The 27,818-nt window shown below is 38.9% G+C and overlaps 1 protein-coding gene across 1 annotated transcript in view; it reads right to left on the bottom strand.

The window, feature by feature from the left end:
- Positions 1 to 23,700, bottom strand: part of mtor (mechanistic target of rapamycin kinase) — a 479,149-nt gene extending 455,449 nt beyond the window's left edge. The window contains exons 1-2 of the mRNA XM_079827620.1: positions 23,593 to 23,700; positions 4,228 to 4,382 (exon numbers count right to left, since the gene is read on the bottom strand). Of these exons, the coding sequence (XP_079683746.1) occupies positions 4,228 to 4,347 (120 nt within the window). The 5' untranslated portion in view covers positions 4,348 to 4,382; positions 23,593 to 23,700. The remainder of the gene's footprint in view (positions 1 to 4,227; positions 4,383 to 23,592) is intronic.
- Between the last annotated feature and the right edge of the window lie 4,118 nt (positions 23,701 to 27,818).

Below are 27,818 nucleotides of genomic sequence, written 5' to 3'. Positions count from 1 at the left end.
GTTACAAGACGAATTATAGCTCGAGACACACCACAGAGACATCAGAGCCAGCGGGAGACGGCAGAAGGACTGGCCGAGGAAAGGTTGCCCTCGCCGGCTTTCACGTGCGCTGAGCGCGCTGTCCGCTGGAGCTCACAGCTCCGACAACGGCAGATAAAATGTTCAAATAGGCACTGTTTATGTAAATAAACCACAGATTTGAGCTTTAAACAACTACATTATCGACTGAAAAAGTCTTAAAACTACGTTGTCACACATTAACAGTAGATATGAACAAAAAAAAAGACATGTAAACACAGCCCATGTCAGCCATTTCTCAACGAGACGAGCTGCTGGCGGAAGCCCCGCCCATGACGCGAATTCGCATCTGTTGTGCAGTAAATGTCACACGCGATTCGCGCGAATTTCACGCGCGATTCGCGCGAGTAAACTCAAAATGTACACGCGTCCACCTTCGCGCGATTAGCGCGAATTATTCGCGCGAATCGCGTCCGGTGTGAACGCCACATTAGGCTACTGGCAGTGGTTTGAATCGGGAGAGCAGTCGGGATTGAGGGCAAAGCAGTGGAGGTTGAGGTCGTTGATGCATCCGTAGCGCAGAACATTGATATGGGAAGCTGCTCGCTACGTCCGCACATCCTAGCTTGGTGACTGCTATATGATTACATATGCGATTTGACGCCATTCACCCCACACAGTTTATATTAATTGTCTTCTTGCAAACGTGGCAATAAGCCTAGCGGCTGTTGCAAACTACTGGCCTAATGTGGCGTTCACACCGGACGCGATTCGCGCTAATAATTCGCGCTAATCGCGCGAAGGTGGACGCGTGTACATTTTGAGTTTACTCGCGCGAATCGCGCGTGAAATTCGCGCGAATCGCGTGTGACATTTACTGCACAACAGATGCGAATTCGCGTCATGGGCGGGGCTTCCGCCAGCAGCTCGTCTCGTTGAGAAATGGCTGACATGGGCTGTGTTTACATGTCTTTTTTTTTGTTCATATCTACTGTTAATGTGTGACAAAACGTAGTTTTAAGACTTTTTCAGTCGATAATGTAGTTGTTTAAAGCTCAAATCTGTGGTTTATTTACATAAACAGTGCCTATTTGAACATTTTATCTGCCGTTGTCGGAGCTGTGAGCTCCAGCGGACAGCGCGCTCAGCGCACGTGAAAGCCGGCGAGGGCAACCTTTCCTCGGCCAGTCCTTCTGCTGTCTCCCGCTGGCTCTGATGTCTCTGTGGTGTGTCTCGAGCTATAATTCGTCTTGTAACGGCCGATCTTTGGTCTCATGGATCTATAATTTGTTCCCTGGCAAATCGTTTAGGCTGAGGGCAAAGATAAGTTTCATTACTTTATATTTTTAGGCTATAACTGTACGTTGCAGTTGTAACGTTAGCCTACTAGCACTGACTTTGAATGTTTGACTGCATTGTTGCTTTGTTTCATGTATAGCTTGTTATACATTACTGATACTTTTGTATTATTGATCATACATAAACTTGCATTTAACAAAAAGAGACTGGGTTGTGTTTCATGTAATTTAATTTGTTATCACAGTGATAATCATATTGTCTGAACCAGATATCAATATACAGATTTTCTCTTCATTGTTGTCACTACTAGAGCAAGCTCCTGATTGGTTAACGCGGCGCGAAATATCCGCCAAAGTTCAGATTTTTCAACTTGAGCGTTTCGCGCGATTCGCGCGTTCAAAACGCTCAAGTCGCGTCCTTCTCGCCGCCTCAATCGCGCGAATCGCGCGAATCTCGCCGCCTCATTCGCGCGAATCGCGCCGCAGAATGCCATTTCGCGTCTCTGCATTGACTTAACATGTAAATCACTCGCGCGAATCGCGCGAATCGCGTCCGGTGTGAACGCAACATTAGCCAGTCTTTAAATCATTATTAAATCGTAATAATGAGTCCTCCAGCCAGAGGTCCGAAAACTTGCATTTATCGAAAGCCAAATGGGTCAGAATTTGCGTGCTTTTCATCGCCGTATTAATATTAAAACGCCGTTTTCATAACGCCGCCAAGCGTTAAATAAGCGGCGTCAGGCGTTAAGTTAACGTCTCACGCCGCCACGCGTTAAAATAACGCCACTCGCCGAAAGACGCTAAGTTGACGCCACTCAAAATGCAGATTTATGGGCTCATCTACATGGGCACACCTCTACCAGGTTTGAGGACTCTACGGCAAGTCGGAGCATCCAGTTTGCAAAAGCACGAAGATGGCAATGGTTTGCAACGTTAACACACTGTATATGATACTGTATGTGAAGTGTAAATGCTCATACATATCAACACCAAACTACACGTTTTCCTGTTTTCTCATATTATACTGGATAGTGTCTGAAATTATAATTAAAGTAACAAGTGAATGCACATTTACTTGCATCTGTACATATAACAAAGCATCAAAATCTTTCCACATAGCCTAAACCAATTTGGGAAAGTTAAAATTGGGATAGGAAAGAATTATACGCATGTCATCATCACCAATGTCATAATAGCTTCAACGCTACATTGTTCCAGCTCTGTCCATGCAATAAATGCACGTTCTTAAATGAGCGATTTTTTATTTATTTAGCTAATTTCAACTTGGCATGAATCAAAAAAACAAATCAGAGCTGTATATTAATATTTACAAGATACATATTCACAAATACAATTCCTCGTAATTGCCTTAATAGCATGCAAAAATTTCTGCCTGTTTTCGCTTTGTGTGTATGTCAGCCTCTGCTTTTGTGCTATAGACTGAAGCGCACGAGTTGCAACGCGCCACGCCATTACTTTCAGTTAATAAAGGAAAAAATACTGCAAATTTTTGGTGTTATTTTTGTGATTGTTTGGGGCATTCTACAGCCCTTCATCAAAACTTTCAACACATAGCCCACCTCAGATTGTTTTAATCTATGCTGGGTATCGATTCAGATGTTCCGATTCGATTTCGATTCGATTTTCGATTCAATTTTGATTCAACTCAATGAATATAGATTTAATTCAAATAGCCTACTATATTTATAAAAAAGAACAGTGAACAAGTTTACAAGTGGGTAATTAAAAATAAATTAAGAGCCACAAATCTGTATATTAAACTCGTTTTATTTAAGGTACACTTGGGTAGGCCTACATTAAAACAGAACCCATCTCTATATTTCAAATGCATTCAATTATGTTAAATAGAATACAATTTTGTTTTTATGGATATTTTGATACACTTATTCTAAAACAAAAAGGATATTGGATGATTTTCAGCAATTTTCAGTAAAGGACAAGCATTTCTTGCGATTTAGCCGACCGTCATTCAGACTCTGTCCGTTTTTATGGAGGCTTTTTCCTCCAGGGGCGTCTGAGCTTTGATTCATGCCCCGGATGGTGCATTATATTTCGTCACTATCTCTGTTATTTGAGTGCCTTCCTTAGATGCGATTGCCATTCGATTTTATCTTAACGACAAGCATATATGCGATACCGGGCAGGATCGCCTGAAAAAAAAAACGATTCTTGGCCTTGAGAAGAATCGACCACATTTTAAAAAACGATTAATCGAAAAATCGATTTTTTTGCCCAGCCCCAATCAATGCACAAATCGTAAAAACAAATTAAAACTATCAGTTCCGAAATTCTGATTGGGTGGGCACGGCAGACATTTGGGTGGTCTCAGCCCACCCCTGCCCATGCCTAGAACTGGCCCGATCCTAACACCATACATCAATGGAAAGTGTATTTATTCAGCTTTCATGTATAAATCAATTTTAGTAATTAGTAATTGGGAAATATATCAATATGCAAAAAAGAAAACCTAACATGTCCGCTTATGACCAAACAAAATGTTTATATTTATGCTTATATATTATACAGTTTATATAAATTTCCAATTAATTCCCATAAAGTCTTATAAATTCCCGTAAATTCCAGTTAAGTTTCCAAACTGTTCCCATGGAAACTTTCCGCCCCTTTGCAACCCTAGTTCAAGCACAGATTTTTTTTTTCCCGACCGTGAGGTGAGGCGACAACACAGTCGGCTTTCATCAACGCTAGTTCTTTGGCGTCGGTTTGGTGTGTCCCTACCTTAAGTTTTCTGACAGTGACAGAAGTGGTACCTAGACATTACGTTTAGAAAAAAATATATAGAACATTCCTTTGACTGTGGTCAAATCTATGCTTTTGACTGTGCTGGTGAAGTTTAATTATGCAAATACTTGGAGAGATCAAAGTTTACCTCTCTTAGTTCTGTAGTGACATAGTGCTGGAGGTCTTTGGCAGCTTTGGCACGCGTGTCTTCATTGCGACTCTTAAGCCCACTCACAAACTGCTGCAGAACTGTGGCAGTGCCAGACATGCTGGCGGCTGGGCTGCAGCAATCTGTAGATCTGCCTGTAATTCAAACAACAACATGTCATATCAGAAACAACTGTGTTATTGTGACTGTGTAAAGTGAAGAAATAATTTGATGTCCAGGATAAGCAGTGCTGTATGAGACTGTACTTTGGAAATTGAGAAACGTTTACAACTTCCAGGAAATAAACAGCATTCTAATGAAAATATATTTGACATTCCATATCCCTTTAAGAAAAATAGATACACATAATTGCCATAATGTCATGAAAAATGTATCAATTAAATTAGTTTATAGCAATACAGTATGCTAATGGCTACAGTAGACGCAATTCATCCCTTGTAGGGTTTGAACCAACAGTCTTAAGGCTACCAGCTCAGATCTTCACCACTACACAGCCCATACCAATTTAATGAATAAAAGACAAATATAGGAGCTTACTGTAAATTATTCAGTCCCCCAAATTTAGTGTCCTGGTCAAGGATGTATCCTACAATCTTGAAAATCTTTATTGTCCACACATGTGGAAATTCATCTTTAGTCTCACAAGAAAAACATATACAGTTGACTACAATAAAGTACAACAAAACTAAAATGCAAAATGTACATGCTCCATACATTACAAACACATAAAAACACAACATATAAAAAGCTTATTACACTAAGACCATAAATACAATTACTAGGAATATTACAAAAATAAGCACCCTTAGTTTCATAATACACTAGGGATGGCTCGATACCACAATTTTGTCTTCGGTACTAGCCTGGTTAAAACCAGACCATTCTCAGTAGTTACTGAATTATGGGTTGGCAAAGCTTCATAGACAAATCATTTCCAAAGGGGCGTCACCAACGGGCGTCGCTCAAATGCCTCTCGGCGCAATTGGATAGACCTAAAACCAATCAGAGCGATGAGGGAGAGGACTTATGCAGAGCGATGGAGAAACATCTGAGACTCTGGCCGTTTCTCAATATGCATTCTTGTCTGTACTTGTGTTCTCAAATAGGAAATGTCCCCGGTTTCCATTTCAGAAATCTGGTCACCTTACCTAAACCACATATTAATGTTTAATATATATTTTTTTTTAATGTAAACGAAAAGAGGCAGGGTGTTTTATACTTTGTTTTATTATAAATATATAAGATAATCAATGTAGGCCTAGCTACGCGTTGCCTGAACCACATTCGTGTGGCAATTATTATGTTTAATTTTTATTTAATTTTTTTATGAAATGAGGCAGTGTTTTATGACATATTTCGTACGCGAACTTCTGACTTGCGTCCGTGACTTAGGCTACCAAGTTTGACTCCGGAGAACGAACTCCCGAGGACGGGAGGAGGTCACTAGTCCGCCTACTCTGCTAATGGACAAGCAGCGTTCTTGACAGTATCACTCAGTATATATTTGTATATGTAGTGCAGGCAATGCATATTATCTTCAATGCATGTTTAAAACAAAACGAAATATAAAAAAACCAGCCTCTTTAAGTTATGAAACTTCACTTTGCCCTCAGACAAAACGATCTGTCTAGGAATAAATTATAGATTAATGAGAGCAAAGATCAGCCGTTAGATCTACACAAGACGAGACGGTTTAACCACAGCAGAGACAGATACCCCTTTTCCACCAAGGCAGTGCTAGAGCTAATTCTGAGCCAGAGCTAGTCCCAGTTCATAGTTGGTTCGACTGAGGAGCTTTCTGCCAGCGGCAGGCGGCAGAAGGACTGGCCGAGGAAAGGCGCCTCTCGGCGGGCTCAATGATCGATTGAGCGCCGCTGAACCACTGGAGCTCACAACTCCGAAAACGGCAGATCTAATTTTAAAAAAGGCGCTCTTTATAAATAAACCACAGATTTGAGCTTTAAACAACTACATTCACGCCTGAAAAGGACTTAAAACTATATTTTGTAAAACATTAACACTACCAGAGGGCTCTCGCTAAGACCCATTCGTTTAGCCACCAAAGGGCCAAGCTGGTATCAGAATCCAGTCGGTAAGACAGCGATAACATCTTTTTTAGATATGAAGGCTTCGAGTGTTGTTCTTTGCTCGGGTTAACGAAAAGGAAAAGTTTAAATCGCTTAAAACAGACGCTGATTCGAACGAGTGATGCTCCACAAATCTGCTTCACCGTCGCTGCGCTGTCGTCATCGTGTAAAGCCCGCCCCAACGTTTCTGATTGGTGCCGCGATTTCTAGGGTTTAGAAATGGGTTTGAATGGGCTCTTTGCCAGACTACTTGCAGAGCAAATCTAAATTTGCCGGAAGTTGTCTGGGTTTTCCCAGGCTACTTCGGTACGGTACCACAATCTAATACTGAAGTACCGATATTAAATCGATACCATACAGGGTCTGAATTTTGATGCGGGTATTGCGCATAATTTTACTCACTCTCGCAAGTTTTGGGTTTATGAAGCGGGAAATTACCGCAAATGTTCATTATTAAATTAATCAACAAAGATTATCACATCAATCAGTCATTTGGAAACTTTTTTGTAAGTAATTTCAGCATTATGGTCTCTATTCTCTCAAAATGAGCAAATTGCTATTGGCTTCAAAAGACATCGCACCTGCACTATAAAAGCAGCCGGCGCGCTCAGATTCAACACTTTGGCTTCCGTTGCGGGACAGCTGACGGAAATCACTGCCCACGTCTTTTTAAACCTCGCCAATTTGAACATGCAAGCGATTTTATAGCATTTCGTAATACATATGGGATGAGAGCTCTTTGAGAGAGAGTTTTCCTTGCGCTCATGCCAACAACAAACACACACACACACACACACACACACAAGCCTAAAGAGCTCGCGCATTCCAAATTAAGATGTTTTTCCTATCAAAGTCAAATACACACAAAATTATGTCAAAAATGTCAATCTTTAGTGAGTAGTTACATAAACACAGTTGGGTATGTCTTTCGCGGATGTAAATAGTGCAATAGTATGCGTGCAAATATTATGAGGTCTAAACGTCACTGGTTGAAATGAACGCTGGAGATTTCTTTATATTTAAACGATAAGATCTTATGTATGTGCGTTAATCAGTGTTAAAAGAAAAAAGTCTAAATTAGATCATTAGAATTATGCACTCACCTGTCGATCTCTTAATGTCTTACAAGTCAGGAATTAAGTGACCGATGCTTGGCAATGTTTGATGGCTCTTCAGCAGTTTTATAAGAAAAGTAATACCAAATTTCACGTCTACTCTCTTTATTAATGAGTTTTTTTGTGCGTGTTTAGTGAGATTCAACTGCTGTATTCATCTTGTTCTGTTGCCACATTTGCCGGTTTTACGCCAGTTTGGGTAGCGCGCTGCCACCTAGCGGTGAACTTCGGAACAGCAGCATATACAGATATGAGCAAAATCATTTGTACCGTTTGAAATAAAACATAAACCGGTATTTTTCCAGTACCGGTATAGCGCGCATCCCTATAATACACAGACATATGTCATTTATTTAATAAAATAATAGCAGATGGTATGAAGGAATTCTTAAAAATATTTCTTTTTGCTATGGGTACCCTTTATCATCTGCCTGATGGGAGTTTTTCAAATTCATAATGGAGAGGGTGAGTAGGGTCCTGAGTTATTTGTAGAGCTTTCCTCCTGGACTGATTTGTGCAGATTTCCCCAAGTTGCCTCTGGGGGTGCAAGATAATCTTATTGGTTGTAATAATAATCTCTGTGAGCTTGCTTTTACTTCTAGCCCCCAAGTTTCCACACCAGCAAGTAATGTTATATGACGTGATACTTTCCAGCAAACTAGTATAGACCATTCCCAAGATTTTCTTACTCACATTAAAACGGTTTAATTTCCTTAAAAGAAACAATCTTTGGAGTGCTTTTTTATAGATGTAGTCTGTATGCTCAATAAAAGTAAGACCACAATCTAGGATGATCCCTAAATATTTGAAGCTATTAACAGTTTCAACTAGGGATGGGCAACAGTGGTCGAGTAATCGAGTACTCGAACGTGACAGCGATCTTCGATCATGAGAACGATGATCGCCCTGAAAAAATATATATTTGTCTCTTTTTTATTGGTTATTGCGTCGTTTTGCGCGGTACCGGAGGTCTGATTGGTTAGCGTTATACAGCGCCTCCTGACCGCGGCGAAATAAAGTGAAACTGAGGCATGAACTGCAGTGATGTCTGGAATCACTGATCATTGAATGGTTAGTGCAAGATGTGCAGCGCCAATCTGTCATAGCCTACATAGCATTATAATGAGAACACCGTGGAAAATGCTGTAAATGATCTGTGCTTAGTTCCCCGTGTATCAGCTTATCCACAGAGAAGCGAGAACACTCAGACTAGTTCATGTGCGCATTCGTGTCCTTTTCTGCAGATGCACGTTGTAAGATTACTTTTATGTTGTCTATCTGATTAATCTAATATAAAACGCGTTTGGTTGAGCTTAATAAACTAGCAAAGCGCTGCCGTTATACCGGCTGTTGTTCATTCTCTTCAGTTTCAGCTCAAATGCATTAATGCTCGAGCTTGACATGGTTTAGAGACAGATATTCTTTTCAGATAGGCTATTTCTTTCTCAGAATCATTGACATTAGTAATGCAGCAGTGCTATACTGTTCTCGTATTTTTTAACAGTAGACCTAGTTTATTTAAAGTTGTTTTTCGTTATGAGTTCGAAAACGCGCAGTGATGTCTGTAAACGCTTCGATCATGAATAATACACTGAAGTGCATGATGTGTAGAGTCAATCTGTCAAAGCTTTATAATGAGAACACTATTTTAATAAAATGTTGTTTCTGTGTGCTTTCGTTGTCCGTGTATCAGCGTTGTTAAGGGAAGAGCGCATTCAAAATGTTCCGTTTCAAACCCTTCACCTGTAAAATCTAGCACGCTGAAGTTCACGTGCGCATTCACGTCCTTTTGTGTTGATTTATGTCGTAATAGGTTCATAATAATCTTCATATTAATATTGAAATAGGGTGCGTTTGGTTGAGTTTATTAACCAGCTATAGCAAGCTCTGCAGGGTGGTGTTATTTCACAGTTTCAGCTCAAAGGCAATGCTCGATATTATTGACTTGGTTATTTGAGACGGTCATTTTATAAAGATGTTTCTTTTTCAAAGATATTTATGCATCATAATCTAGCAGTTATTTTTTGTTTTATATGTTCATGTTTTCATATACCTGTTTTCATGTCACGTTTGTATTTGTCAACAAGCATTTTCATAACAGTTTTCATTATCTCAATGACGGACATGCCCCGCCCCCTGCACATGCCCCGCCCCCCGAGTACTCGAGTACTCGTTTTTGAGACCTATCGATGATCGAAATGAGAAATTGACAAAAATGCCCATCCCTAGTTTCAACATGTTGGCCCCCAATTATAACCGGCTGATGTGTAGATGGTCCTTCCCTAGTATTAACAATCAGTTCTTTGTTATTAAATGCTAGTAAAACTAAAGCACTCTCCTCGCACCACATTACCAGGCGGGCTATATGGTCAAAATAGGCCCTCTCTAAGTCCCCATTTCATTTGTCCATAAGACCAACCATAGCCATGTCATCAGCATACTTAAGTAACAAAGTTACTTTCACAAACCTGCATTTCATTTATATACAAGGAAAATAATGCAGGTGATAACACACAACCTTGAGGGACTTCGTCAGACATGGTACCGTGTACTGAAACTCTTTGAGGACGGTCAGTTAAAAAAATCCTTGATCCATAACACAAGTTGTCCATTGGTATTAAGGTTTACTAATCGATCTAATAAAATATCAGTCCTAACAGTATTAAAAGCAGAGCTAAAATCAATAAATAAAATTCTGGCCAAAGCGCCAGGATACTGTACATGCTTGCTAATCGTATGGAGCAAAGTTAAAATGGCATCCTCGGTGCCTCTCTGTGCTTTATATCCAAACTGTAGTTGATCTGACAAATGGGTGTTTGGCAGATGCCTTAAAGCTACACTGTGTAACTTTGAGTTTATTCTTAGCTAAAAACACTTAGTTCTTTCAAAAATATATGTGCTCATTAATGTATATTTACTACTTTATTACTTGAAAGAATTCTCGTAAGTTTATAATATGCCATTAAAAATACATACGGGTGAGGGGTTCGAATGCCGGTCGCCATGTTGCCCCTCCATCTTGAAAGTACATTAGCCAAAGAGGGACAGACCCGTAAATCGATGGCACCTAGTCGAATGTGGACGAGGTCGAACTGGAAGCCATGTTAATTTTGGACTAAATCGGCCACCGTAGGAGTTAAAACGAAATCGGAATTGAGAGGAACAGAAACTAATATTCACTGGATGGTCATATACCTTTTCACCGCTAGATGGGGGAAAATATCACACAGTGTAGCTTTAACACTACCCTTTCCATGCATTTGCTTAAAATGCTGGTAAGGGTAATAGGTCTAAAATCATTAGGTGATACAGGCTTGCTGTTTTTTGGGACAGGGATGATTGTATTTTTTTTCCCAAGACAGAGGGACGGTATGCGTGTCAAGCAGGAATTGGAATAATCTAGTTAAAACACCCTTTAGTAGGTAAATGCACCCTACTATTGCCCTCCCTCTAAGACCGTCTGGGCCAGGTGCCTTTTGGGGGTTCACCCTTGCCAAACAGCCAGCTATCTCCTCCTCCGTGAGAATAATTGTATTCCTAACATAGCTAGTCACTTGGCTTGTTCTATCGGGATATATGGTTTTATCAAACCTACTGTAAAATTGATTTAGCTCATTCACAGATAGACCAGTGTTTGTATAGTTATGTTGTCTCTGCCCATCATATTATTCAAACTGCTCCATGCTTTACGAGCATCCCCAGTAGCTAACTGTTTCTCCAAATTATCTTTATATTGTTTTCTAGATTTCCTAATGATCGCTCCAAGTTCTCTTCTTTTAACCTTAAAAAGTGCCATGTTACTAGGGTTGGGTATCGTTTGGGTTTTTTTCGATTCCGGTGCCAAACTGATACTTTTAAAACGGTTCCGGTGCCTAAACGTTTTTTTTTTTTTTTTTTAAATGGCCACAAAACGAGGTGGATAACATTTAAATGGCTTTTTATTTATTTATTTAAATTGAACCATTTATTAAAAGTTTAATGTATACTTAAATGTATGAATATAAATAAATACAAAACACAATTGACTTATTTACAAATTATAATTGACTTATTTACAAATTCACAGTAAAACCTAATAGCCACCTAACCCAACTACAACAAGCCTAATATAACTCTAAATAACAGTTACAGTAATAACAGCAGTTAGCCTAGTCTGTATTCTCGGTCTGCTACTAACCAGCTTCGAGCTTCAGCTTTATTTTGAAATATGATCATTTTCTCTGGCTAAATATTTTAGAACGCATCGCCTTAATGTTTCCATGACGACGCGTCATGTTTCTCACATGACACAGCAGCCACAATAGCGCTGACAGCTCAGCTGTATCGGGTTTATTTCGTTTTTTCTTTTTATTCAAAATATTCACAAACTTCTTAACTGTGTCACGAACTATCTGATGTTCAAATGTGTGAGTCAATGTGTGTTAGTTGATCTATAAAGCGCAATGGGCGGCGCCATGTTAGTTTGCGCCTCAGAATCGGATCTGTCGGATTTACAACACTTGAGTTCATTCTCGTCTTACAAAATACATGAAAGTAAGTGACCAGTGAACTGGAAGAAGAATAGAGTAAACGATATAGCTACTATATAATGTGCATGTATCTGATGTGAATAAAACATGTAACGTTAGTCAAATTATAACCGCCTGAAAGGACTGTCATTGCCGCTTTCATAGACATCAGTGTGTGTTTTTTGCTAGTAGCCTACTTATGAGCATTTAAATGTCTGAAACCTGGAATAAACATGATGTCGTTGAAAACACTGAATAGTTGTCATGAGTTGTGATGTGACCAGCACTGAGCGTGTCTCTGGCTCGGTGCCAGCCAAAGCACCCGAAAGCACGTTTGAATTTTGGCACCGAAATGAGGAACCGAAATCTGCGTTCTGATTCGGTCCGGTACATACCGGTTATACAAGTACCGGTGCCATATTGGAACCGGATCTCGGTACCCAACCCTACATGTTACCTTGAACAAAAGCAACCCTTTTCTCACTTAGACATTTCTAAATCTCATACGAAACCCAAACCTTATTATAAGGATATATCTTAACGATTTTTGTTTGCACTACATTATTCTCACAAAAACTAATATATGATGTTATTGTTTCTGTTAGCTCATTTGCATTATCACAATTAAAGAAAATGTCCCAATTTGTATCATCAAAAGTCTCTCAGTCTCTCTTTACAGTCCTAAGACCACCCCGCCACTTCTTTTACAGTAGGCTTTTCTTGTTTCAGTTTGGCTTTATATGTAGGCAGTAAATGAAAAACATTATGGTCTGACTTACCCAATGGTGGGCGGGACACTGCCTTATAAGCGTTAGGAATATTACCGTAACACTGATCTAGAGTTCGTGAAAGCCGAGTAGGACAGTCTATGTAGTGCTGTAACGTTGGTAGATGACCGGAAAGTTCACAGTTATTAAAATCCCCAAGTATGAAGACAGGTTGATCCACAGAACGCGAGAGTGCGTTGTTAAAACTCTCAGTTATCCGTCCAGCAGCTTCCTCATATTTGGGTTCGGGAATTTAAACCAAAATGATAGTAATCTGTCCAAATTCTCTTGGAAGATAAAATGGTCTGAATGATACAGAAAGCAATTCATAGTCCGGAGTGCACACTTTCTCTTGAATGCGCAATTGTGTTGCCCATTTACCATCCACAAAGATACACATACCTCCACAGATTGATTTGTTTGATTTATGTTTGTCCCGGTCAGCTCTTTTCATAGTGTAACCAGGAAGTGCAACTTCAGTCTCTTCTTTGAGTCATAAAATAGATCAGGTTACTCATTTTAAATTCCTTCTCGACTTTAGCCCTAACTCATCCATCTTATTATTGAGAATGAGGAGATACGTCATGGTCGCTTGCTGTCACGTGACAAATTGGGCAGAGTCTGAGCCCGTCCACCATTTAGGGATCCCACGCTATCGGTTGCCAGGGGCAACATTCTAAGAGCTATACAGAGATGTGACCCCGTCTGTGAAACCCCGGCTAAAGTCGCATAATCTAATTAGGAGATATAGAGCATCAAAGTAGTCATAGCCATAAAAATGACCAAAACAGGCAATTTGTGTTTATTGCTGTAAATGATAGATTATACCAAGGGCTTTGAGATGCAGTACTAGGGCTGCAGCTATCGATTCTTTTTGTAATCGATTAATCTAGCACTTAATCGATCGATTAATCGGATATTTTTTCCCCGTGTTTTTAAACAACCAAAACAAATAATGCATAACGAAAATGAAGAGGAAAAGCAATTTAATTTATTAATATGCACAACAGGTTTCATGCTGTAATCTAGCGGTGACATCAAAGTAAATATATTTTATGTAGATTTCTACACCTGCAGCATTTACCATTAGGCTACTAACAAATAATATATCATATGTGGTGAGCCTATTTGCTATGGTAACCTAGCAACCTGTGTGTGTGTGTGTGTGTGTCTTCATTGCAGTTTGGTACAGCAGAAATACATACATTCATTTTTAATAGAACGCTGCATTTGGCTTGAATCACTTGCATAGCGGTGCATTTAAGGTGAAGCATTCGTTCGAAAAATCGCGTCACAACATCACGTCCCGGTGTATACAGTGAACGCAAGCTGAAATTATTGTTGCGTGGCTACATAAAAGTTTAAGCATATGTGATGCATTGCCACGATTGGTCTGACTGGCGCGAGAGAGAGAGGAGGGTGCATGTGTGTGTGTGTGTGTGTGTGTGTGTTACTGATTTTCCTCTATCAGTTCTGCGCTGCTCTCCGCGCGCGATCTTCACGCGAAAAGAGGTCTGCCTTCAGGGCGCGCGCTCGTTGTCAAAGACGCGACACGGCTCAACTCTCCGTGTCACAGAAAAAAGCTGAGCACTGAACGGATAAGTTTTCCGTATTGTTGTTTTTGAATAGTGCACAACCGCTTCAATGTTCAAACTGGCAAGGCTTTAAAAGCATTTACTTGACAAACTTTATGAGGATGAAAGTGAAAGCGATCTGGCTTCGGGGCTTGCGCGCGCCGCGTGTGTGTGTGGCAGCTATAAGAACGGTAATCAACTTACATAAACTGTGTAAAACATGCAGTTACTATAGTGATTCTGGGCATCTAAATTCAAAATGTATCATGCGCTATGGTGTGCTTCCTGAACATTGAACAGCGGTCCGTGTGAATCAGATCCCTGCGCATATAGTGCGCGTTTAGGAATTTAACGAGGCTTCGGAGGCAGAATTTTTGCAATCGAGTTAATCGAGTAACTCAATGAATCGTTTCAGCCCTATGCAGTACTCAATTTCTCATTTATAATATTATAAATACTGAAATTAATGATTTTGACGCTACGTTTTATTATTTTGCACCAAAAAATACCGGACGTGGGCTTCTTAAATATTGATTTGAATCGTCTCCGTTTACTTTGGACGCAGAAACAACTCCTGATTCTTATATCATTCGGTTCAGAAACGTATTTTTTACAATTACAAAGTGCAAATAGACCATAATATCAATCCACACGACCAAGGATCAGATCAGTGTCGGGAAAGGCAAGAAAACAGCGACTTAAGCCGGGTTCCGATTTCTGTGTGGATTTCTTTGTGTCATCACCGACATTTCAGGAAACAGTTTATTTGTTTCCTAACTCCACCTTCTGCCTATACATCCATCTTATTTTAAAGACATTTAATGGCTGCTAAGTGTCTAAATAGTTTGGTCTTTGTATGCTGATGCGCTGGGTTTATGAATTCGCTCTCTGACAGGGCGACCGCGGCAAGCAAAGTGCAAGGAACAGAACAGCTTATAGTTTAATTAATAAGGATTAATATAGGCCTACTGTTTTTTGTCGGCTAAATAAAGAACCCGTATTATATATTAATATAAAAAAGTTGCGTGTGTCCTTCGGAAGCAAAGCTCTTGCGTCTGATGTTTTGGTTTCGGTTTGTAAACCTATACGAATAGAACATGCATGAATGAGAACAAAGTGCAGGACGTGCTTTATGTAGGCTAAAAGAGTTAAGCACAATGAGCCATAAAAAAATCCTAATGAATCATAATCTAATCGAATTGTGAGACAAGTGAAGATTCACAGTTATGACTAACTATCTGCACAAAGTTTGAGACTGACCTGTTAACTTGTTAGGGCATTAGGCCTAGTCCTGGATTTACTCCAAATGTTACACAGTGAGATTGTCTATGGATGTTTTATATATTAATGGATATATATAGGCCTATTAATGACATTTTCTACTGATATTTCATTTTACTAATAAAGTTATAGCCTACAAATCATTAGAGTGAACTGACTTGGTAAATCAAGCTCTTGTGGTGCCCCCATTCGTTTCAATGTTTCACGCTTTTTGGACATGCACATCATAATAAATAGACTTGTTTTACAAAACTAAGAATTTTCCCATAATTGTGTCCTATATCACTGAAAATGGGAGAATCTTAGCTTTAATGTGGTATATGGCACATTATCAGAATAATAATGGTAAAATGTTTTACAATTTCAAAAATAAGCTTGATTTTAAAATTGGAATTTCTCAAAATCATGATTTTCTGAGGCCGCAATTCAGCTAACTTTTGACATTATCTTACTCAGTCAATATTAAAGATATCAAGGTTATATTTTCACAGAATGTTCTTTACATTATGTAGGATGATTTTATGTATAAAACAGCGAATTACAAAAAAAAATGACTTTAGCTGGGTTTTCACAGACAGGGTCACAGATCAGAGCAGGAGAGACGGCTCGAGGAATTATCATCGCGGCGTTTAAGCGGAGAAATTACGAGAAAACTTAGAAGAAATGGAGAAGATGTCTCTTACAGGGAGAAACTTACTACCAGCACCAAGCTGAGGTATTTAGAGAAGCTGGCTGATATCAAAAACGTTGACCCATACGAGCTGCCGCAGCAGAACTCATGTTTCTATAAATATATTTCCTGTGCATTCTGAATAATAAATAAATAAATATATCACCCCACTATCCTGCAGCAGTCCAGTGCTCGTCCTCATTAGCAGTGTTTTTCTTTTACTGATCATATTTTATACCTATTGAGTTTACATTTGTAAATGAATTTGACTAAAAATTAAAATGATCGTTTGTGTGCGCTGGTGCTTGAATGCAGTAGAAGTAGAATGAATGCTCGGTACGTGCCTTAAATGAATGTAACGTTAACAATGTTAAATATTAAATTCATCTTAAAAAGTGATAAACACAGTAGAGGAAAATGTCAGTCAACTAGGCCTACCTTGAATATTAATTAAGCGTTTTGGGCATAAACATTTTTATAACATACAGTAAAATGACTGACAATGAAGAATGACAGAATAGTGATCAACATGTTTAATACAAATAAATAAAAGTTTGTATTCATCAAGTGTCTCACACTTCAGCATCGCGATCATTAGTTTAGACCAGCGGTTCCCAAACTTTTTTTCCGGATCAACGTCATCATAAAGCTTCCTCAAACTTTATTTAAAGAGCACCTATCATGGCATTTAAAATGTTCCAAATATTGTTTTAGAAGTCCCCAACAACAGTTTTGCATGCAATGACAAAAAAGACTTTAGTTTTCTTATAATATGCATTTATTTTTACCTGTTTTGACAGCGATTCTCAAATGATTCCTTTAGTGATTCACTTTTCAAAACCCCGCCTTTACGTGACGCTAATCTGCGGTGATTGGTCCGATGACCCAGTCAGTTGTGATTGGTATAGTCTGTGGCTGTGCAGATATTTTCGGAAACGGAACGCTCAAAGTCTTATAGTGACAGTAATTTGTTAATATAGGTGTCAGGAGTTATGAATATGAAAACCGCGTCTGTACCGTTTGATTGTAATATGAGCCTCAGCTGATCTCATTCATAAAAAAACTCCTCTATTCTCCTCACGAAGACTCGCGACAAATCAACATCCCTCAGGGCTTTTAGTTCAAAAGTGTGCAGATGAGGAGACATATTGATAGATTCTCATATGTCTGTGTCAAATTTTAGTTTATTTTTAGAGTATTTTTTATTCAATACTTCCTCAAAATGCGCAGATATAGCCTAATCATGAGCGATTGAGTCTCTTATGTGTTGTTTTCAATTCATACTGGCAGCCGGAGGGCGCTCTGTGCACATGTAGTCCATGTACAGACAGACGAAGAAGATACCATGTGCCATAATAGAAGTCCATAATAAAAGATCTTCCTGAGATCGCGAAACATACATTTGACGACTAATAAACACTCAATCGCGACGATGTATGGTTTGTCTTCAAGCCACTTAGTCTTCAAATGCTCATCCTTGGGCAGATGAAAAAAGTTTGCTTTTGAGTCGCACTTCAGAACACAGGGTCTCGTCGCCATGATGTTTTCTAGTTTTCACTGGCGTCTTGGAGCGCAATAAGTGGGTGTATCGTATTCAAATAACTTGACAAGTTGACGTCATCTAGTCAGAGAAAAAGCTTCGGTCTTCTAACGATTCTTAAAAATGACTCCGAGTCGACTCTTACTTTTGAAAGAAAATAACTATATATACGGTGCACTGTCATATTTCAAACTATGCAGGATGTTTTTGTTCACTTAGATCTATGTTACACACTACATGAAAGGTAAATTTCAAAATTCCATGATAGGTGCTCTTTAAAAAACACGCTCACTCATTATGATCTGCACTGTGTATGAATACTTATAAACTTTTTCATGAGAAATATTGCCCATTCATTTTTTCCAAAAATGTTAGAAACTAATTTTGTTTATGCGTGCCTCTCTGATATTTTTTATCTTTTGTTAAAGGGGTCATAGAATGACATTTTTTAATGTGATTCTTTAGTGTCTAAATGAAAAGTTTGTAATATACTTTAATTAAAAATTCTCATTAGTATTGTAAGAAAACACTCAATTTACCTGGTCAAAACCAGCTCAGTTTTCAGCAAGTCATTTCAGTGTATGTGACTTTAAATGATAATGAGCTTTGCTCACCCCGCCCCCTCTGCTCTGGACACACGTGGAGTGTTGCCTTGACAACATTTGAGGGTATATTTTCGAGAAATAATGGCAACGGGAGTCTCTGAAGACACATCTAAGCAACCTTATCATTTTAAACCGGAGTCGGACCAGGAACAGGTGACGAACCCATCGAAGTTCGAACAGGACGTTTCTGAATGGTTGGTTAACGTCATGTCACTTTGATCTATCTTTGTACTGGCAGAGTAGCGTAGTTGCTTTACTGATGTGTTAGTTCATTGACAGATTGATGTTATGTTATAAGATTTTTTTTTTTACATTACTTCTTAATCAGTAACAGACACCGTTATAAACCATGTACAAAAGTAAGCTTAGTGTAGTGTTACCACGTTAACTTTATCACCCGAGTACACAGTTTGTAATAACAAACATAACGCGTTGTTCATTATAAATGTGGGATTATGAATTATATTGAGAACGTCATACACAGAAAGCATGCCGTAATGTAACTTACCCTGTAAACTTTAGCCTCATTCATCGTGAAGCGTGCAAGCGATTTGCAAAGATTAACATAAAGGTTAATAAAACGTTACACTCACATCTTCCTGAGGTGCAGCAGGAACACGATCCATTTTTCAAGAGCAGCTTATTAGCAAAACCTGCTTTATACTGACGCTCGTTTATAAAGCAGTCTGCTGAGAAATGATTCGCGCAAACATTGGCGTTGATCGGGGGGAATATTCCCTTCTAAAACAAAACTCCGCAGCCACTGGGTCTTCAGCAGTTCGGATTTAGGAACATCAAAATGACTGCTGTGTTCGTTATTACACCCAACAACACAACACCACAATCGCTTAGACGCCATTCTGCTCCAGAGTATCAACAATGGCGGATTGATGACAGCTCGCTCAGGGCGGGTCTGTGTTGAAACGCTGCTGTGAATCAACAATCTTAGGAGGGGTGTACACCGTGTAACGTCACACGATCAGACGGCTCGATTTGAGACAGGGGAAAATATATAAGGAGATTAAAAAAAAACACTGGATGTATTTTTATCATTATAGGATGGTTGTGTACAGGCACTGCCAACACACATTTCCGTATAATCAACTTGTAAAAGTGCATGTACCATTCTATGACCCCTTTAATGTTTTTTCAGACAATATGATTATCACTGTGATAACATTAAATGACATGAAACAACTCAGTCTCTATTTGTTAAATGCAAGTTTATGTATGATCAATAATACAAAAGTATAAGTAAAAGGTATAAGAAGCTATACATTAAATAAAGCAAACAATTCAGTCCAACATTCAAAGTCAGTGCTAGTCGGCTACAACAGTACAGTTATAGCCTAAAAATAAAAAAGTAATGAAACTTCACTTTGTCCTTAGCCTAAACGATTTGCCAGGGAACAAATTATAGATCCATGAGACCACCAAAGATCGGCCGTTACATCTACACAAGACTAATTATAGCTGGAGACACCACAGAGACAGAGCCAGCGGCAGACGGCAGAAGGACTGGCCGAGGAAAGTCTACTCTCGCCGGGTAAACAAGCGCTGACCGCCGCTGATCCACTGGAGCTCACAACTCCGAAAACGACAGATAAAATGTTCAAATAGGCACTCTCTATATAAATAAACCACAGATTTGAGCTTTAAACAACTACATTATCGACTGAAAAAGTCTTAAAACTATGTTGTGTCACACATTAACAGTAGATTTTAACAAAAAAAGACGTGTAAACACAGCCCATGTCAGCCATTTCTCAAAGAGACGTGCCGGCTGCAGAAGCTCCGCCCATGACGCGAATTCGCGTCTGTTGTGCAGTGAATGTCCCACGCGAATCAAGCAGGAATGAAGCGAGTAAACTCAAAATGTTCAATCATCCAACTTTGCGCGAATAGCGCGATTTATTCACGCCACATAAGTTCTTCATAAGTGAGGTTGAAACGCGGGCTAGTGAGAGATTTCCTGTTTGTCACAATGACGTCTAAAGTAACTTACCCGCCAAAGGATGTAGTCCCTTTTGGCAACCACCGTTTTTAAGACACAGTAAAGTTAAAAAATCTAAAGCATGTTTTTACTAATATGTTTTATGTCAGATCAAAACGTGAAAATATTTAGAGGCTTTGTTAACCACAGACCTTATTTCAGGCGATTTAGCAAAAACCCATAGACTTTAGGGCGAGGGAACCGGAAGTGCTAAAATGCTAACTCACTTCCGCGTTTTGGCCTACAAAGTGACGTCATAACTTCGGCACTCAATAGAGACAGAGCATTTAGGCCACGCCCACACCGGGGGGGGGAAACAATCCAACGCTCTCCATTGACTTTGCATTGCGTGAGGCTGCCTCATTGTCATTTCGGACTTATAACAAAAAACAGAACAATGTCTAAAAGCTGATATGTGACAAGGTGTACAGCAAACAAGCTAAAAAACACAGAAATAAGTTTTTATAAGCTGTTGACCCAAAAAAACGAGCGTTTAAGAAGATAAAAGTGGATACAGTCAATACGAAGTGAAGCTTCAGCAGGAAGAATGGGTACATTTTGGGATCCTGACACTCAGTATGCCTTAATATGTCTATGTGTGCAGTAAATATGTTGTCACTGTTAAGTCAAATATCCAAATTTCCGTTTTATATATTATATTTACTGTCGCTGATTACGTTCCCCTCTAGTCGCCGTAGTTCTCAGTGTAATATGACCTGTCGCGTGCTGTCTCAATGGCCTGAATCCAATTTTTTGTCCTTAAACGCTCGTTTTTTGGGTCAACAACTTATAAAAACGTCAGGGTTTTTGCTTCTGTGTTTTGTTTAGCTTGTTTGCAGTACACCGTCACATATCAGCTTTTACATACATAGTTCAGTTTTTTGTTATAAGTCCGAAATGACAAAGAGGCAGCCTCACGCAATGCAAAGTCAATGGAGACGGTTTGATTGTTTCCACCCCCGGTGGGCGTGGTCTTCAGATTATGACGCGTGTCGCTCTGTCTCGAAGTAATGACGTCACTTTGTAGGCCAACCCGGAAGTTAGCGGCGCATGGGTTCCCTCGATCAAAAAGCTATTCATTTTCCCCATAGACTTTTGGAAAATCGCAAAAAATAAGATCTGTGTTCAACAAAGAGTTATGACCCTTACACGTTTTGTCTACCAAGATAATCTTTACAAGTTAATCCAAAATGTATACATTTTGAAGCCTAAATAAAGCCGTCAGATATAAAATGCTAACGGTAGGCTATAAACGGACTAGAGCACACCATGGTCGCGGAGCAACATCATCAAGCTTCCTCAAACTTTATTTAAAAGCACGCTCGCTCATTATGATCTGCGCTGTGTATGAACACTTATCCACTTTTTCATGAGAAATATTGCCCATTCGTTTTTTCCAAAAATGTTAGAAACTAATTTTGTTTATGCGTGCCTCTCTGAGATTTATCTTTTGTTAATGTTTATTCAGACAATATGATTATCACTGTGATAACATTAAATGACATGAAACACAACCCAGTCTCTTTTTGTTAAATGCAAGTTTATGTATGATCAATAATACAAGCTACACATGAAATAAAGCAAACAATTCAGTCAAACATTCAAAGTCAGTGCTAGTCGGCTAACTTACAACGGTAACGTACAGTTATAGCCTAAAAATAAACAAGTAATGAAACTTCACTTTGCACTCAGCCTAAACGATTTGCCAGGGAGCAAATTATAGATCCATGAGAGCAAATATGGGCCGTTAAATCTCCACAAGACTAATTATAGCTGGAGACGCCACAGAGACAGAGCCAGCGGCAGACGGCAGAAGGACTGGCCGAGGAAAGTCTACTCTCGCCGGCTAAACAAGCGCTGACCGCCGCTGACTCACTGGAGCTCACAACTCCGAAAACACCAGATAAAATGTTTAAATAGGCACTCCTTATAAATATACCACAGATTTGAGCTTTAAACAACTAAATTGTCGACTGAAAAAGTCTTAAAACTACGTTGTGTCACACATTAACAGTAGATTTTAACACAAAAAGACGTGTAAACACAGTCCATGTCAGCCATTTCTCAACGAGACGAACATGTGAAGAGAGTAAACTCCAAATGTTGAAGCATCCAACTTTGCGCGAATAGCGCGATTTATTCACGCCACATAAGTTCTTCATAAGTGAGGCTGAAACGCGGGCTAGTGAGAGATGGCCTGTTTGTCACGATGACGTCTAAAGTCCCCGCCAAAGGATGTAGTCCCTTTTAGCAACTTGTTAGCAACCATCGTTTTTAAAACAAAGTTTTTAAAAATCACAAGCAGGTTTTAACTCATTTGTTTTATGTCATAGATCAAAACGTGAAAATATTTAGAGGCTTTGTTAACCACAGACCTTTTTTCAGGCGATTTAGCAAAAACCCATAAAATGCTAACTCACTTCCGCGTTTTGGCCTACAACGTGACGTCATTACTTCGGCACTCTATTGAGCGACCGCACGTTTGATAGCGATATCATGGGAAGAGGAAAACGCGCACCTCGTCTCCGGAGCCTGTTCCGAATACCACATCTCAAACCCCTTTTCTTTGGCTCCTTCACCGCAAACTTGGGTTTCCGTACGATTTCTGAGCAATAGCCCGTTATGGTCTCAAAGTTCAGCTGTCCTGCATATCTATGTAGATACATCAAGTGATCTCTGGAGTAGGTCAAACCTTGCCTAAATCCAGGCAAGGAGTTTCCGACGAGAAACAGCTAAAATAAGGCATTCAGAAAGAGCCATTTCCTAGTTATCTCCATAGTCCACAGTGTAGGAAGCTTTCACGCACAATCACAGACTAAAACATGTAACGTTAACGAGACACGGCTATAAACAAGACCTTTAACAAAAAAGCAAAACAACATGCGTGAGACTCTGGGGTCAGCCGCCGAACAGCGCCCCGGAAAATCTTACACCTAGCCCTGATCTCTTTAACCACAAAGGATCCACAGTCTCGACTGTGTGACACATCATATTATAAATCTTAAAGCACGCGCAGCAGCTTATATGAAAATAAGAGACACGCATGTAGAATCATTGAAGAACACAATAACAGGACGCATAGTGGTTAGCCAAATGTGCTAACCTACAATCATCATTCAGCACCAGTGACTGTTAACCGTTTACGTAACACCAAACAAAACATTAAAAAGGATTACATGAATTTAAAAATGCAATATTTCTTACTTGTGTAAAGGGTTTTCCACTTGATGTGTTGCACTCCTGAAACTGCAAATACAGAAGGCGGGCACAAAAAAAAACGAGTGACGCCACTTCCGCCAATGTACAATCTTCTTCTTCTTCTTCTTCGATATTTATTGGCGGTTGACAAACAACGAAATGGTGTATTACGGCCACCGACTGGTATGGAGTGTGGATCAAAATTACACATTTCCTCCCTTTTTATATTCTATTCCATAAATTAGCCACTTTTAAATATTGAAAAATAAAATTATAACATTCATTTCCTGACTTATTTTGTAAAATATCTCCTAATATAAACCGCATTTTTATTTTTTCTAGATTTTGTATTAAAACCCTTCTTTCAGTCTCATATTTCTGACAGTATAACATAACATGTTCCACTGTTTATTCTTGCCCACAAAATTCACACTTTCCTGTATCATGTTTATTCATTTTATAAAGTGTACTATTTAGACTTGTGTGTCCAAATCTCATCCTTGATATTATTATCTTATCTCTCCTGTTTTTCCCTGCACTTCTCATCTCTCCTACTTTCCTTTGAATCCTGTAAAACCATCGACCTTTCATCTCCTGATCCCACTGTTTTTGCCACCTTTTCTTCAACCTTTTCTTAATAATACTCTTGATTTCGTTCTACTCAAATTAACTGATAAACTAATGTCTTTGTTTTTAATGGCTTCTTTTGCTTTCTTGTCTGCCATTTAATTTCCTTGGACACCAATATGAGCCGGAACCCATAAAAAAAACACTGTTAGACCCATCATATGAATTCTGTATAATGTTTGCTGTATTTCTATTAAAATGTCAAGTCTACTCTCTGAGTGACTATAATGTAAGCTAGCCAATGATGAACTTGATTCTGAACAAATTATTGATTTCATAGGTCTTCATTCATTTCCCCTGTATAAACAGATAATTCATCACTGATCCTTTTCCCTACAGATAAATGAAATTCTGGAACAATGAATACTACTCCTGTTTTATTATCTGATTCTGAACTCCTTGATGCATCCGTGTATATTCAATTCAATTCAATTCAAATGTATTTGTATAGCGCTTTTCACAATACACATTGTTTCACAGCAGCTTTACAGAAAGTGCATTTCATAAATGTACATTGAAAAATGTTAGAAAGAGAATGTTAAAGAAAAATGTTAGAATAAGTTAATCAATCATGTATTAATTTAGGCCATAACAACGCTGAGGTTGAATCGTCTCTTCACAGGCGTCGAGTCGTCTCATCACAGGTGTTGGGGCATCTGAAGTCTCCATGAGAGGCTGGATACAAACTGGAGCTGATGAACTATTTACCTCGGGACTAGTGTCCCGAGATAACAACAGAAAAGCAGATGGGAAATAATTAGCATAGCTGCTGTTCAGAATATTAATGCTTTTGATCAGATTTAACTGTAGTATGAAACGTATTTATAATGTGAATGCTTGGCTAAAGAGATGCGTCTTTAATCTAGTTTTAAACTGGGACAGCGAGTCTGAACCTCGAACAATATCAGGAAGACTATTCCAGAGTTTAGGAGCTAAATGTGAAAATGCCCTCCCTCCTTTAGTGAACTTAGATATCCTAGGAATGACCAGAAGCCTCGAGTTTAGTGATCTTAAAGAGCGCGATGGATTGTAGGGCGATAGAAGATCCGTTAAATACACTGGAGCTAAACCATTTAGGGCTTTATAGGTCAGTAGCAATACTTTGTAATTGATACGGAACTTAATAGGTAACCAGTGTAGAGATGATAAAATTGGTGTTATATGATCATATTTTCTTAACCTAGTAAGAACTCTAGCAGCTGCGTTTTGGACTAACTGTAGCTTGTTTATTGATGATGCAGGACAACCAGCTAATAAAGTATTACAGTAATCTAGTCTTGAGGTCATGAATGCATGAACTAACTTTTCTGCATCAGAAATAGATAGCATGTTACGTAGCTTAGCAATGTTTCTAAGGTGGAAAAATGCCGTTCTTGTAACATATGAAATATGATTTTCGAAAGACAAGTTGCGGTCTAATAAAACACCCAGGTCTTTTACTGTAGTGGATAAAGTGACAGGACATCCTTCCAAGTTAAAGTTGTATTGTGAGAGGTTTTGTGGGCAGTTTTTTGGACCAATAAGTAATACCTCCGTTTTATCTGAATTTAATAGCAGAAAATTACACGTCATCCAGTATTTAATATCATCAACACACGCTGTCAGTTTAGATAATTTAGCGTTTTCATCTGGTCGTGATGAAATATATAATTTAGGGTCATCAGCATAACAGTGGAAATTAATTCCATGTTTTCTTATAATAATACCAAGTGGCAGCATATATATTGAGAATAGCAGAGGGCCTAGCACGGATCCTTGCGGCACCCCATAGTCTACTGACGTTATCTTTGATTTTTCCCCATTTAGACAGACAAAATGGTAGCGGTCTGATAAATACGATCTAAACCAGTTTAATGCCTGTCCCTGAACACCAGTGTAATTTTGAAATCGATCTAATAGTATTTTATGATCTATAGTATCGAAAGCAGCACTAAGATCGAGTAGAACTAGTATTGAGATACAGCCTTGGTCAGAAGCTAGAAGTAAATCATTTTTGATTTTAACAAGCGCGGTTTCTGTGCTGTGATGCGGCCTGAATCCTGATTGAAATTTTTCATAGATATCATTTTCTTGCAAGAAAGAGCACAATTGAGCGGACACAACTTTTTCTAGTATTTTAGACATGAATGGAAGATTTGAAATTGGTCTGTAATTTGCTAGGTTATTATGATCTAATTGTGGCTTCTTAATGAGAGGTTTTATGACTGCCAACTTGAATATTCTTGGAACATGACCTAAAGATAAAGACGAGTTAATAATATTGAGAAGATGCTCTTCCACTACAGGTAACAACTCTTTCAGTAGTTTAGTGGGTATTGGATCTAATAAACATGTTGTTGGTTTAGATGCAATTATAAGTTTATTTAGTTCTTCCTGTCCTATAGTTGTAAAGCGGTGTAGTAGTTCTTGAGGGGCGATAATTGCGATTGAATCATAAGACATCATTAAAGATTGTACATTTACAATTTTGTTTCTGATGCTTTCTATTTTCTCAGTGAAGAAATTCATAAAATCATTACTACTAAACTGTAACGGAATATTTTGTTCAGGCGATGCTTGTTTATTTGTTAGTCTAGCCACAGTGTTAAATAAAAACCTTGGATTATTTTGGTTATTTTCTATTAGTTTGCGGAGATGCTCAGCCCTGGCTGCTTTTAGGGCCTTTTTATAACGTGACATACTATCTTTCCACGCGATTCTGAAGACCTCTAAATTAGTTTGTTTCCATTTACGCTCTAGGTTACGAGTTTCTCTCTTGATAACGTGTAGCACTGTTGTACCATGGTGCTTTAGTTTTCTCTCTAACCTTTTTTAATCTAATTGGTGCAACAATTTCTAATGTACTAGAGAAAATGGTGCTCATACTGCTAGTCATTTCCTCTAGTTCATCTGTTTGTTTGGGTTCACTTAGCAGCTGAGACAGATCAGGTAAGGTATTTGAGAATCTATCTATAGTGGTTGGAAGGATTGTTCTGCCTGGTCGATAACGTGGCGCAACATGACAGATTTCAGCAGTACGCAGTATGCAAGTTACCATGTAATGGTCAGTGACATCATCACTTTGCGGTATAATATCTATATCGGTTGGGTTGGTTCCATGTGATATAATTAAATCTAGTGTGTGATTAAGACGATGAGTGGGACCAGTGACTTTTGCTTGACCCCAAAGGAATTTAATAGATCTGTAAACGCAGCCCCTAACGCATCATTTGTGTTATCTACGTGTATGTTAAAATCTCCAACAATTAATGCTTTATCGACGTTGACCAATAGATCTGAGAGAAAGTCTGCAAACTCTTTTAGGAAATCAGCATAGGGCCCTAGAGGTCTATATACAGTAGCCAAGGCTAGGGATAATACGGATTTCTTTCTTACATCTAAGAGCGTAACATTTAGCACTAGTACTTCAAACAAATTAAACCTGTGACCTGTTTTCTGGGTAACATTAAGAATATCTCTATAGATTGTTGCAACACCCCCGCCACGACCAATCAGATTGGGCTCATGCTTATAACAGTATCCTGGTGGAGTAGACTCATTAAGACCGAAATAATCATTTGGCTTAAGCCAGGTTTCAGTAAGGCAAAGTACATCGAAACTATTAT

Source organism: Gobio gobio (genome assembly GCF_949357685.1).
Source record: "Gobio gobio genome assembly, chromosome: 10".
In the NCBI taxonomy this organism is placed as follows: domain Eukaryota; kingdom Metazoa; phylum Chordata; class Actinopteri; order Cypriniformes; family Gobionidae; genus Gobio; species Gobio gobio.
Note: the sequence above shows the minus strand (reverse complement) of the source record. Positions and strands in the feature narration are given on the sequence as shown.